This window comes from Sorex fumeus, unplaced genomic scaffold, assembly GCF_029834395.1.
Source record: "Sorex fumeus unplaced genomic scaffold, SorFum_2.1 ptg000233l, whole genome shotgun sequence".
NCBI classification, from domain to species: Eukaryota; Metazoa; Chordata; class Mammalia; order Eulipotyphla; family Soricidae; genus Sorex; species Sorex fumeus.
The window spans coordinates 576,059-589,888 of NW_026606290.1; the positions used below are offsets into that span (position 1 = coordinate 576,059).

Genomic DNA, 13,830 nt, shown 5'->3' on the forward strand with positions numbered 1-13,830 from the left:
CTCTCAGTTCCTGGACTTTAAAGAATAAAGAGTTTATTATCAAAAGAATTCAGGCTGAAAACTGGGGCAAACGAACAACTTTTGGCCTGTTAGAAGCAGCCACCGACAGATTGGCAGAGACGCACACACACACTGGCAGACACCAGGGGGCAGCAGTCCCTGGCTCTTGATTCTGGGCTGCTGACCACAGCATCTGTAAAACTCCGATTCCAACAAATCAACAGTCAAATCTCAAAACAGCACTGGGGAACCAGAGAGGCCAGAGTGCATGCGAGAGGCTGTCTTTCTCTTCCCAAACCACATGGTCCTAGGTGCGGCCGAAAAGAAAAAAAAAAAAGACAAAAAGACAAAAAGTTGGTGGCAAATGTTAAATCAATCCAAGACTTCTTTTCTTTCCCTTTCCCCTTCTCCTTTCTCCTTCCTTTTTTTCTTTTCAGGGATGGGCACTGCACAATGGTGCCCTAGAGCCCAGGGGGTGAGTTCCAGCAATACTCCGCCTGCCACTGAGGGCCTGACAGCTCAATGACGGCTGGACGGGCAACACAGTGCTGGGGGGTCAAACTGGGGATTGAGGGCCAGAGAGAAGAGCACAGGGATTAAGGCACTTGCCTCTCGTGTGACCCTCCAGTAGAGAGCCAGGAGAGGTCCCCACCACCTCTAATATACATATACAACATGTTTTCCTGGGGGGGGGGGTTGGACCACACCTGGTGGGAGGGGGCTACTCCTGGTCTGAACTAAGAGTGGTGCAGTGCTGCAGCTCAAACTCAGGCTGTTACATACATGCAAAGCATTGTTCCAGTCCTTCGAGCACCTAAGACTAAATATACAGGGTAAATACATACTTAGGTACGAATGACTGGCTTGCTCAAAAATTTTTTAGAGGATTGGAGCTACAGTAGTACAGTAGGGAAGGCGTTTGCCTTGCACAAGGCCAACCTGGATTCAATCCCTGGCATCCCATATGGTCCTGAGCCAGCAGTGATTCCCGAGTTCAGAGCCAGGAGTAAATCCTGAGCATCACTGGATATGACCCCAAAAGATAAAAAACAACACAAATTCTTTTTTAGAGGGCCCAAAAGATAGCTCAGTGGTTGGTGATCCCCTCTGGGTGAGTGACAGTCATGGGCTACTCAGCACCCACTAGAGCAGTTGCGGGCCTGCAGCGGGCCAACCAGACCACCCTCATGCTGCAAGGTCTGTGTCCACCATGACCCAGGGGTTCGTCTGAGGAGGAAAGACCATGCCTGAAGCCATTCACAGAGAGTAAGGTGCTTGCCTTACACGAGGCTGACCTGGGTTCAATCCCCAGCACCCCAGATGCCCCCCCAACCCTACAAGAATGATCCCTGAGCAGAGCCAGAAGTAAGCCCTGAACAGGACCAAATGTGCACCACCACCCCACAAAAAGGGGAAAGAAATCAGGGTCCGGGGAGACAACTCCCCATGTGCCTAGTATGCACAAGGTCCGTATAGTTCCCAATGTCGCACCCCAGGTCAATCCCCAATGCCAAAGGGCCCTGAGCACTGCCAAGTATAGCCCGCTGTTCTGAGCACCCATGGGTGTGGTCCTGGCAGCCTCAGAGCACAGCTGGGCACCACCACTCCAGGCCCCTAGCCCTGCTAGGGTGGGGGTGGATGCAGTGGGCCAGACAACAGGGGGCGCAGGTTCAACCCTCAGCACCACATGGTACCAAGCACCAACAGCTGTGGCCCAAAAAACCAAAGGAGGGGACTAGAAGGGAAGAAGGGGAGGCAAGGGAAACCCAGGGAGGGGAGGGAGAGGGGAGGGAAGGGAAGAGAGGGAAGAGAGGGAGGGGAGGGGAGGGGAAGGGAGGGGAGGGGAGGGGAGGGGAGGGGAGGGAAGGGAAGGGAAGGGAAGGGAAGGGAAGGGAAGGGAAGGGAAGGAGGGAGGGAGGGAAGGAAATGGAGGCGTGAAACTGGCTGAAAGGTTCCAAGCTTCTGTCTTACGAGCACGAGGCCAGGGGCTAGATTCCTATTTCACCCGCAGGGTCCCAATCACAGTCTCACTGCTCCAAGCCTGACTGCTTAAACCCCTAAGCCCATCGAAGTGTGACCTCATGCACAGGCAAGTGTGTGAGACCAGAAGCACGACGGCCAAGTCGTGCCCACCCGAACCAGCTACTGGGACAGCAAAGGGAAGGGGCAAGAAAGGAAACAAAATGCACTGAGAACCTCCAAGCACCGGCTGTGGCTTGGCTGGGCTGGCCTGGGATGCAGGCTCAGCTCGGCTGCACTAGCTTCCTCTCAAATGCCGAAAAGCTGTATGGGCAGAAGACACAGTTCTCCAAGGGAAAAGGATTCCTTACATTGTATCCAGTGAACAACAGATTTCAATCCTGGTGCAGGAAGGAACAATAACTATTACCATTCTTCAGAATATCACTTTTTCATGTATTTTTTTTTTCTTTGAGGGGGTTGAAGGTGGTGCTTGGGGTAACTTTTGATTCTGCACTCAGAATCTCAGTCTTTCCTGTGCTGTTAGGGGAACTGAACATTGCTGAGAATTGAACCCGGGTCTGCTACACGTAAGGCAAGTGCCTTAACTACTGTACTATTTTATCTCTCCAGCCCTCAGAATGCCATCTTTTAACTTTTCCTTTTTTTTTTTTTTTTTGCTTTTTGGGTCATATCTGGTGATGCTCAGGGGTTACTCCTGGCTCTGCACTCAGGAATTACTCCTGGCAATGCTCGGGGGACCATATGGGATGCTGGGAATCGAACCCAGGTCAGCCATGTGCAAGGCAAATGCCCTACCTGCTGTGTTATCATTCCAGCCCCATGTTTTAACTTAAAAAAAAAAAAAAAGAGCAGCCATGGAGCCAGAGCAATATTACAGTGGGGAGGGCGTTTGCCTAGGGCCAACCCTGGTCAATCCACGGCACCCCATATCCCCCAAGCCCCGCCAGTCAGGAGTAAGCCCTGAGTGCAGAGCCAGGAGGAGTAAGCCCTGAACACACAGGTGTCTCTGAAAACTGAAAGAAAAAAAAAACAATTAGTGGGAAACTGGTGGTGCTGGGGGGGGGGGGGGTAAGCATCACTGGGTGTGGCCCAAAAACAAGCAAATGAAACAAAAAGAAAGGATTGGAGAGATAACACAGCAGATAACACAGCAGGTGCACTGCTTTTCACATGCTTATCTGCATTCCATCCCTGCATCTGATATGGTTCCTCCCTCACCCCCCACTCAGCACTACCAGGAGTGACCCCTAAGCACAGAGCCAGGAGTAAGCCCTGAGCAAAGTGGGGTGTGCCCAACCCCAGCCCCCATATATAGAACTATAAATAGATGGGCATCCCGGCAGGACAGACCCGACAGTTCAGTGCTCTAATGGAGGGGTACTCTGTGCTGCTCTGGCTGGCAGTGCCAGGGTCACATGCAGGCATCGTGCTGAGCTGGCAAGCCACCTTCCCTGCCCCATGTTTAAGCATCTTCCACATCCACATCCATCCCTACAAACCACCTCAAACTACTTGTGAATAAAAGCCCCTCCTGAGAGGCCAGGCTGGTACTCATGCTGACATAAAACGTGATGGGCACGGCCTGCCTCCACCTACGGGTGCATCCCGGGAATGGCAAAGCCAAGGACAGGTAACATCGTCCCAGCGGAGATCAGCCCTTCCCTCGTGCCCATCCCAACAGCATCTGAGACAACACAGCTCTCTGCACTGAAGGCGATTTACTTTTGTGTTTCCTTCCTTCTAGTCGATGACCATCACGCTTCCAAAATGGGCACTGATCTTGGCATCAAAAAAATAAATGAGCTGTGAGCAGAAGCTGATTTAACTGTCAGGCAAACAGTGATCACTGTCACTTTCAAGGACGGCCCCCAAGTGAGCAGAATTTTCAGTCGTTGCCCAGTCAGGCAACTGGGGGGGGGGGGGGGGCAGCAAGAATGGGCACCTGCGCTTAGCAGGCTGGGTGACTCCGCCCAGCACTTCCTTGCACAACAAGGGGAAAGCTCTGAAACCTGAAGGCAGCTGCAGGGTCCTAGCCCATCAGGCCCAAGGACAGCTGAGGAGCACAGGAAGAGTGAGTGGGTGAATTTAAAAAAAAAAAAAAAAAGAGCGAATGGACTTCACTTCGGCCAGGCTGTATTCTCCACATAGCCCCAGCACACATTCACAGCCCCTGCACACATGCACACAATCCCAGCGCGTGCACACACATACACACACCAGCACACACGGTTTCCAGGACATTACCCAGCAACACAGACACAGACACAGACAGACACACAGACACAGACAGACAGACAGACACACACACACACACACACACACACACACACACGGTTCTAAATGATGCTGTAATTAGCAATTCCTGCTCTACACTGAGTCACCTCTCACAAGGCACGCAGCAACGCACAGGACCTGGCCAGGTGACATGAAGGGAGAGGTAAGACTGTCTCAGACACAATTCTGCCAACTTTATGAAACAGAGTTGTGTAAACCAGAGACAAGTGAATGTCAAGAACTGAAACAGCACCTGGCGATGGATTATGGCCTTGTTCTTTGCAAACCTAGAAGGGGAAAAGTGCCCAGGCCGAAACACTTTCCCTTTTTAACGAGAATGGCAGCAGTGCAAGGAATAGTGACGGGCGCCAACTCCGACTGCCTAAACCAACAATAAGGAAATGTAGCATGACGCGACCAAAGTCCACGGGCAGCTGGACCAGCACCCCGCACTGCCCGGCGCCAGGCTCCAGCATTCCCTGCCACCGCTGCCCCCATGGCTGCCCCTGGAAGCAAGGACCCCCCTCCCCATCCCTGGACCCTAAGGAAGGAGAAGCCGTGCGCCCCTCAGGCTGGGCCCACTCAGGATGCCTGTGGGTGGCTCAAACCTGTGATTCTCAGTCCTGTCAGACCATCTAGAGAGTGAAAACCCAAACCCAAACCCAACCAGAGGCTAGAGTGGGCTCAACTCTGTCCCTCACCCAGTGCTCTGACCCTTCTAGTAAAGTCTCTCTAGAGGGAGGGAGGGAGAAAAAGGGGGGAAAAAGGGAGGAAAATGAAGGGAGGGAGGGAGGGAGGGAGGGAAGGAAGGAAGGAAGGACGGACAGAACAAAAGTGGGACTAGGGGGAAAAAAAACAACATGGGACTAGGAAGTCCTACAGGGCTGTTAAGCTCCTTGCCTCGAATGCAGACAACCCTAGTTCAAAGCCAACCCAAAATCCCTCGAGCAATGCTGGAAGCCACCCAAGTCCCCAGCCAGGAAGACCCTGAGCACCACTGCGAGAGGTCCCAAACCAAAACAGAAGGGAGAGCAGACTGGCACAGGCAGTCCCCCAGACCCACTGCTCCACGGCTGGGCTGAGATGGGGACCCAGTTTTTTAAAGCTCCCGAGAAGTCCCTATTGTACCACCAGGGAGTCGGGGACGGGGCCCACCCAGGCGGCCCTTGCCCTTGCCTGTCCTCCATCCACACGCCCAGCAGGCAGAGGACAGCTCCCAGAAGGGGACTTTAGACCTCCATTCTGCAGGAGGAAGGGCTCGGCCTCAGCAAGCTCTTCATTCAAACCAGACCAAGATGCTCTGTGGCGCTTATCAGCTGGGTGAAAGTCCCACCAAAGTGCCCTCTTGGGTAGGCTCCAAGGACACGCCCGCACATGCGAGGTGACGGGAACGGACACCCGCACCCCACTCAGTGGAGAGAATTTGGGAGCCACAACCACCGATGCAGCAACTTGAGTAACTTCTGGTCGCTAGTTAGCAGAGCTCGACGCTGAGTAGCATCTAGTAACATCTAGTACTTTCTACTAATCAAGATCCCCAAAGCATCTCCCGCCAGGCTGGCACCCCCATGTACAGGACTCTCCTCTACAGCTGCGGCGGCTTCAGTCCAGAAAGGCGGATGAGCGAGGAAGCTGCGTCTGTGAGAGCCGAAGGCGGGAGCTGGAGACGTGGTCCAGGATGTGGGGCACTTGCCTTGCGTGCTGCTGACCCCAGATCCACCCCCCAGCAATGCTGGGGGTCACTCCTGAGCACAGAGCCCCTGAGCACCCGCACACACTCCCCCTGGAAAAGAACTGAAGACTGGGAACAACCGAAATGTGACATACGGGAGCGGCTGAAAACCTAAGGATGCTCCAATCTAGCGCGACACCACGCCAGGGTAAGAGCAACCATGTCGGCTCCCCACACGGAGGGACGGACCCCAAGGGCACACCGAGTGAAGAACAAAAGCCGCACACAGCAGAGGCGCCTCTGTTTCCCTGTATTTGCAAAAAGTAACACCGGGTGGATAAAAAAGAAACTAGCAGGCATGGGTGTCCAAAGGGAGTGGAGGAATGAAGGGAACAGAGGGTGGGGCGGGAGCAAGGTCTTGGAATATGCACTTGTAATCCAGTCTTGGGATTTAAATCCGAAAACACTAGCCACACTCAATCATTAAACTGACTGCCGGAAGGGCTCGAGTGCAGGCAGGGCACGCAGGAGCCGCCGGTGTCAGTTCTCAGCACCCAACAGTGCTCCCTATCCCAAGACCACCGAGGGGAACCCCCGAGCACCACTGGGCGTGATCTCAAATGAAAATTATGAAACTGAATTTTACAGTGAATCTTAAGGGGCTGGAGAGACAGTAGAGGATTCAGGCACTGGCCCCGCACGGCTAACCAGAGTCTGATCCCCAGCACCACACACGGCTCTGCCAGGAGTGAACCCTGTGTCCAAGCTGGGTGTGGGCCCCAAAGCAAAACAGATAGTGCATGAGTTAACCTGGTTTGACCCTCAATACCCCAACAGAGCCAAGTATAGGCCCCAAGCAATCACCAGATGGGGCTCAAAAACTGAAACACAAACCACCCAAACCCAGGAATTATTATATGATATCACAGAAGCAGAAAATAAAGTTCAGAATGGGGAAGGGAGCAAAAGTCCAGCAGGAGAGCATTTGTCTTGCATGTGGCCAACCTGGGTTTGATCCCCAGCATCCCATAGGATCCTTCAAGCATCGCCAGGAGTTAATACCCCAATGCAGAGCCAGTTAATACCCCTGAGCACTGCCCAGGTGTGACCCAAAAAGGAAAAAAAGAAAAAGGAAAAGAAAAAGTTCTTAAGTTGAATACTCCATCAAGAGAGCAGGCTGGGAATTGCTCCTTTTGACCAAATATTGATCCCGGATGGGAGTCGGCGAGAGGTTGGGCAGACTGGGCGCAGGCTTCGCATGCAGGAGGCCGGGCTCCAAGCTCTGACCCTGCAGGAGCGATCACCAAGCAGAGAGCCCAGAGTAGCCCTGGGCACCGAGTGGTGTGGCCCGATCACCAAACTAATTCAATGGACACTTCTGTCAGCCACACCTCCCAGCACTCCTGTGTGTGCCCGTCCCGCTTTACTGATGCCCATGACCGTGATTTCCATTTTCTTCTACAGTTCCTGCAAGCACCTTCCTTACAGACAGTAGTATGTTCTCATGAAAGGAACAAAAAACCATCCAGAGCATATTAAACTGGGGAAATAACAGGCACCTAAAATATGGACACAGGGCAAGGAGACAGCTCGGACAGGATGAGCAGACACAGGAACCCTGACCCACAGGGACCCCCCCCCCCCCAAGCACCACGGGGGGCTAACACTGCATACGTGGTCCCAAGAGACAAACAAAAAAAAAAAAAGGACATCCAATTTTGCATTTCCTAGTTCAAATATTATAATCCGATTCCTGACATGGGCACAGAATCTTCCCAGGAAGCCTCTTTAAGAACCTGAGGGAGGGCCAGAGAAACAGTTCAATGGGCTATAGTACAGATTTCAGGCAAGAGCCTGAATTCTGCTCCCCTTCACTGCATGGTCCCCCACAGCACCCCCAGGAGCCACGCTGAGCAACAAACACAGCCAGGGTGGCCCCAAAACCCGAAACAAACAAGGAAGAGATTCCGACTGCCCAGATTTGCTGGGTGAGCGCCTCAGGGCAATCCACCGGACCAGACGACCAGAACTCAGGACCTGTTCCCCTGATCAAGGTCAGATTTGAAAATGATGAAGGGGCTCTTAACTGCAAAGACAGTTTCTATGGCATCTGTGGCACAGTTTCTGTGCCAGTTTCCCAAACACGGCTGGACACTGCCCCAGACGTCCCGAACACTGCTGGGGGACCAGAATGGGAAACTGCTCAGGCCTAGCACTGACCACCAGCGCAGCTGCCTCAGAATCACTAGGAGAGGCCCCCAGGCTCCCCAAGCACTGCCGGGTAATTGCCGCCCGAAGGAGGAAATCCAGAGAAAAAAAATTTTAAAAATGCCTACCACTTTTTCTGGTAGACATTACAGAACTTTTTCTTTCGGGACACAGCAGTGCTTCCATGCCTGCAGTGCTCAGGGACCACACATGATGCCAGGATTCAAAGCAAGGTTGCGTACACAGTTGCAAGGCAAGAGTCTTAACCTCTAGAGAATCTCTCCAATCCAATTACAAATCTTTTAAATTGAAACTACTTTATACTTAACAGTCACTACCACAAAAAAATATGAAAATAAAAAACCTCTGCAATTTACTTTTTGATTTTGACCACATCTAGCAGTGCCCAGGACTAACTTACCTCTAGCTCTATATTCTACTCCTAGTGGAGCGTAGGGGACCACAAGGGGTGTCAGGGATCAAACCTGGGTTGACCACATGAACAGCAAGTGCCCAACACACCGTATGATTGTTCTGGCCCATCAAATCTGCAATTTTTCAATTTAGAGTAAAAACAGAGAAAGTGGACTTAAAACTCAAAGATGAAGTCCAAAAAGACAGTACAGTACAAAGATAAACAACCTAGGTTCGATTCTCAGTACTATGTACAATTCCCTGAGGCTTTCCAGGAATGACCACACAGCCAGGAATTATCCCTGACACAGCTGGGTGTAGCCCGAAAAATAAAAAGCAAAAACCAAAAAAAAAAAAAAAAAAAAAAACCTATGACAGATGAACTAGTCATTCCCACACGAAATCTAAACTTTTACCCCCTCAAAAAAATTCAAACCAAGCCTGTATCAAAATGTAAAGTCCTGGGCTAGGGACGGAGTTCAGCAGGAAAACACTCGCTGATGTGGGCCCTGGGTGTGATCCCCAGTACACAAGTACACACACACATCCTCATTTCACAAACCAGAGGAATGCGCTGGTACATCTAGGAGATGGGCCCAGAGGAGCGAGCCCTCTCGCCTGGGGACATCAGTCATCCCACAGCTCCCCACGATGCCCCCTGGCCACCTCCACCTGAATGGCTTTCCTGAATTCCAGCTCTCGGACTCAACCGCCCCACCCAGCAGGCTCCTACCCCCCAACACTGCTGCTCCTCTGGTCTCCCTTTCCGCAGAAGGCAACCACATTCTCCCACTGACCCATCTTCAACCTCAGTACACCCTTGTCCTCCCTTGCCTCTGTGTCTCATGGAACCCGAGAGCCCTCCAGGGGTGGCATGGGGGCGCCTCACAGCCCCGCCACCTCTCGGTCACCAAGCACAGGGATAATGCTACTGCCGAGCTGCTCTCCACAGAGCACAGCAACTCCACACCCAACAAGCCCGAGACTAACCCCGGGCCCAGGCAGCAAGGCCCAGTGCCTGCCCAGGGTTCCGCCCAGTCGGCTCGCTCCGGCTCCAGTGCCGCTGAGCTCAGTACAGCCTCTACCAACCTCCCTTCTAGAACTCGCTCCCTCCTTCCGGTCTTCATTCAAATGCCACTTAAGCTTGGGGGGAGAGGGAGGGTCTCTAGCCACCCTGGTTGAAATCACGACCCCTGCAGTCCCTGTGCCCTTCCCAGCATCGATTTCACTCCCCCTCTCACTTGCTGAACATACCTGGTCCGGTCCGCCTCCTGACACTGGCACGGACATTCAGAGGGCAGGGATAGGCTTCCGGTCACCAGCGCTATCATCAGACAGGAAGAAACACTACCTGGTACAGTGAGTGCGCCAGACACGTTTGCTCAAGAAAAGAAGGAAATACTAAAGGAAAGAAAGCTAATGAAGTTTACTAGTGGCTCATGGTGAGTCAATGAAAAAGGAGGAAAGTGTTTACTAGTGAATACTTCTAATCTTGTTTTACCATCTCTCCTAAAAGAGATATTTTCCCTCCTTTGATGGAGAGGGGTGGGTTTGGGCGTATACCCAGGAGTGCTCTGGGGCTATTCCCAGCTTGGTGCTCAGGGATCACTCCTGGAAACGCTCAGGGACTATGCAGTGGCAGGGATCGAACCCAGGCCACCTGCAAGCAAAACGTATGCTCAGTCCGTGATAGTAGCCCCTGACAACTGTGCCAGGCAGCCCCTAGATGGGCACCCACCACCCCTCCAAAAAAGAGAGTGAGCTCAGAGGGCGGAGTGCTGGGTTGGAAGAGCACCGCAAGGTCCCCTGAGAACCGCAGGAAGTGATTCCTGCACATCACCGGGTGTGGCCCAAACTCTGCCCCCACAAAATGAAAGAAATGAGAGTTTGCCACTCATCCCAGCACACAAAAACACACACCCCCAAGGGGCAAGAGTTAATAAAATCATCGGCCAGAGCTATAGGACAGCAGGGAGGGCACTTGCCTGACAGGTAGATGACCCGGGTTTGATCTCCAGGTGTGATCCCTGAGCACCACTGGGAGTGGGCCAAAAAAAAAAGGGAGTTAATAAAATCAGTAGTTTCGGTGCTCCACCAAGGACATTTTTAAAATTTACTATTTTTCATTTGGTTTTTTGGCCCACTCCCAACAGTGCTCAGGGCTTACTCCTGACTCTGTGCTCAGGAAACTATATGGAGTGCTGGGGATCAAACCCAGGTGGTAGGCCACATACAGGGCAAGTGCCCTCCCCACTGCTCTATCGCTCCAGTCCCACCCAGAACATTCCTAAGTGAAACTATGTTCTGGCTGCCAGAGTCAGGGGCCACAGCCTTCAGCCACGCGAAAGAACTGCATGACTTCTGTGGTTTGAGAGAAGAAAAGAGTGGTATTGCCTACCACTCACAGAGCGACTGAAGCCTGAGCTCTCACCCGCTGCAGGGGCACCTCGACAGCCAGGGGACTCTTCTAAACTGGGCCAGCGCCCTAGTGGCGAGCAGACTCAGTCCCTGAGACGCACACTTAACATTCTGATGTCTGGCCCAGAAGTCTGCACCAACTTCAACACCACCACTGGTCGTTAAGGCAAATAATTCGCTGTACAAATCCGCAATTTGGGACACACAAGAACACATCACCACACCTGCTTCTCTAAAAACAAGGCTAGAATCAAACTGTCTCAAAGTCAAATCCAAGAACCCAGATGATTTAGATGAGGGGACTCTTTTCCAGAAGAAACTCAAACCTCCACTGTCTGTGTAAGCCCACGCACAGCTCGGCCGTCCACTGTGGGCACCCACCCATGGGGTTGACGTGACCTGCAGTTCCTGCCAAGTGCGGTCACCTTATACTTGTTACTAGGTTCTACTGGTCACTTCCTACGCAGGCCATGGTTGAAAACGATCGACTGTCACAGCCCGAGCAGGACTCAATCAACTGTCTTGCGGCTGACCTCAGTCTACCTCTGAATCTTAGACTAGGTCTAGGCTGACTTCAGTCTAAGGAGATCCTGAGCTTGATTTTCCGGTGGTTCTTCTTATTTGGGGCCACACTGGCAGTGTGCAGGGATCTGACCCACATTGGCCATGCGTGATGTGAAGTAAAGGCCTAAATTATCCACTGCACTATCTCTCCAGTCTCGTCTCTTGTGTCTTAGCTTTATTTTTTTTTCTTTTTGGATCACACCCGGCGATGCTCAGGGGTTACCCTTGGCGGTGCTTAGGAAACCATATGGGATGCTGGGAATCGAACCCGGGTTGGCTGCATGCACAGCAAACACCCTACCCACTGTGCTATTACTCCAGCCCCCATTGTGTCTTAGCTTTAAAACTTCACAAAGAATGGGTCTGGAGTGACAGTACAGCAGGGAGGGCATTTGCCTTGGATGCGGATAATCCAGGTTTGATCCCTGGTATCCCATATGATCCCCTGAGCACCACCAGGAGTAATTTCTGAGCGCAAAGCCAGGAGTAACCCCTGAGCATCTCTGGGTGTGGCCCAAAAACCAAAGGGGGGGGGGGGAATAACTGCATGACACACAAAGGGATACTATGCAGCTCTAAGAAAGAACAAAATACTACGAGATTTCCAGCAACGTAGAGGAACCAGTGAGTGTCATGTTGAGAGACAACTGTCAGAAGGAAAGGAAGAGAGACAAGAGTGATCTCTCATTTGGGGGACCAAGATACACAGCAAGGGAGCAGCAAAGGGCCAAAGGCAACATAATGGGCAAACAGATTCGCACAGCTGAATTGGTGTGGGGGACTTGGGGAGGAAGGGGGCACACTGGTGATGGGGGTGGTGCTGGAATTAGTATGTGCATGAGAAACCACCGTTAATACCATATATAACCACAAACTCTATTTCTTAAAAACTGGTTGGGGTGGGGATCTGAGCCACACCCAGCAGTGCTCAGGGCTTACTCCTGGCTCTGCACTCAGGGATCACACCTCACAGTGCTCAGGGGAACATATGGGGTGATAGGGATGGAACCCAGGTTGGCCACGTGCAAGGTAAATGTTCTATCCACTGTACTATCGTACTACTTGGTTCCTCAATTTAAAAAATCTTTTAAAACATTTACTGTTGGGGCTGGAGTGATAGGACAGCGGGTAGGGTGTTTGCCTTGCACGCGGCCGACCCGGGTTCGATTCCCACCACCCCATATGGTCCCCTGAGCACCGCGAGGAGTGATTCCTGAGTGCAAAGCGAGGAGTAACCCCTGTGCATCGCCGGGTGTGACCCAAAACGCCAAAAAAAAAAAAAGTACTGCACATGAACAGCATCGCAGACACCAGAACCTGTAACCCAAGTAGCATCCAAGTCCCCTTTTCTTGGCCGTGGTGAGCAGGACTAACCCACAGGTGCCCCACTCCACAAGGCAGGTTCAGTGCTCCCACGCCACTCTCCCCGCACCGCTCCCAAGCGCAGCTCCAAGTCCAGCTGCGGAGGGAGAAGGCCAGGGGCAGAAACTCCAAACAGCATGCGCAGGGGGAGAGCCCAAAGCCCCGCCATCCAGGTGAGAGCCCGCTGCGGAGCGCGCAGTGGCCGGGGCCAGGCCTGGCAGAGGGCGACCGTCAGGGACATCATAAACCCCATATGGCACCGTGTGAAAAGACCTGCCCCCCCACTCCACCCACCCCCGCTCTGGGGGCAGCTAGCGAGCGAGTCGAGAGGGCAGAGGGCAGCCTGGCACGCGAGGCTCAACTCGGAATCCCAAGCCAGGCGCAAGTCACTTTTGCTCGCAAAAGTTCCGCCAGAGCCCCCCGAGGGAGCTGTGGCCGGCGCGGGGGCGTCCACCTGGCGTGCTCACCGCCCGCAGGCCCCAGGACCCCCCACCCCGCCCCCACCACCCAGAGCCCGCCCGCCACTCACCGTGCTCCACAAAGACGTTGCAGTGGGGTCCCCCGTGGCGCGCCGGCTCCTTCTTCCCCGCTCCCTTGATGAAGTGCAGGGCCGGCAGGCTCGGCCTCCGCTGGTCCCCGAGCACTTTTCCAGGCTGCTGCCCCATAAAGCACGGATGGGCGCCCCTTCCCGGAGGAGTGGTCCAGCGGCTCCGGAAGGTTCGCTGCGGTGAGCCGGCTGCCCGCGACCGGGCCGGGGGCTCACATTCCCCGGGCCCCGGCGGATCGGCGGCCGCGGGCGCCCGTCACGCCATGCCCGGGGGGCGCCGGGTCTCGGGGGCTGGCGGTGGCCGCGGGCGGGACACGCCGCAGGCCCGAGGGAGGGAGGGACCGCGGCCCCCCCCCCCCAGGCCCCGGCCGCGGGGCGCGGGCGGGCG

The 13,830-nt window shown here is 53.7% G+C and overlaps 1 protein-coding gene across 1 annotated transcript in view; it reads right to left on the bottom strand.

Annotated features, from left to right (window-relative positions):
* ABL1 (ABL proto-oncogene 1, non-receptor tyrosine kinase) overlaps positions 1 to 13,604 on the bottom strand; it is a 93,882-nt gene extending 80,278 nt beyond the window's left edge. Inside the window, exon 1 of the mRNA XM_056108923.1 lies at positions 13,425 to 13,604. Within this exon, the coding sequence (XP_055964898.1) occupies positions 13,425 to 13,560 (136 nt within the window). The 5' untranslated portion in view covers positions 13,561 to 13,604. The remainder of the gene's footprint in view (positions 1 to 13,424) is intronic.
* Between the last annotated feature and the right edge of the window lie 226 nt (positions 13,605 to 13,830).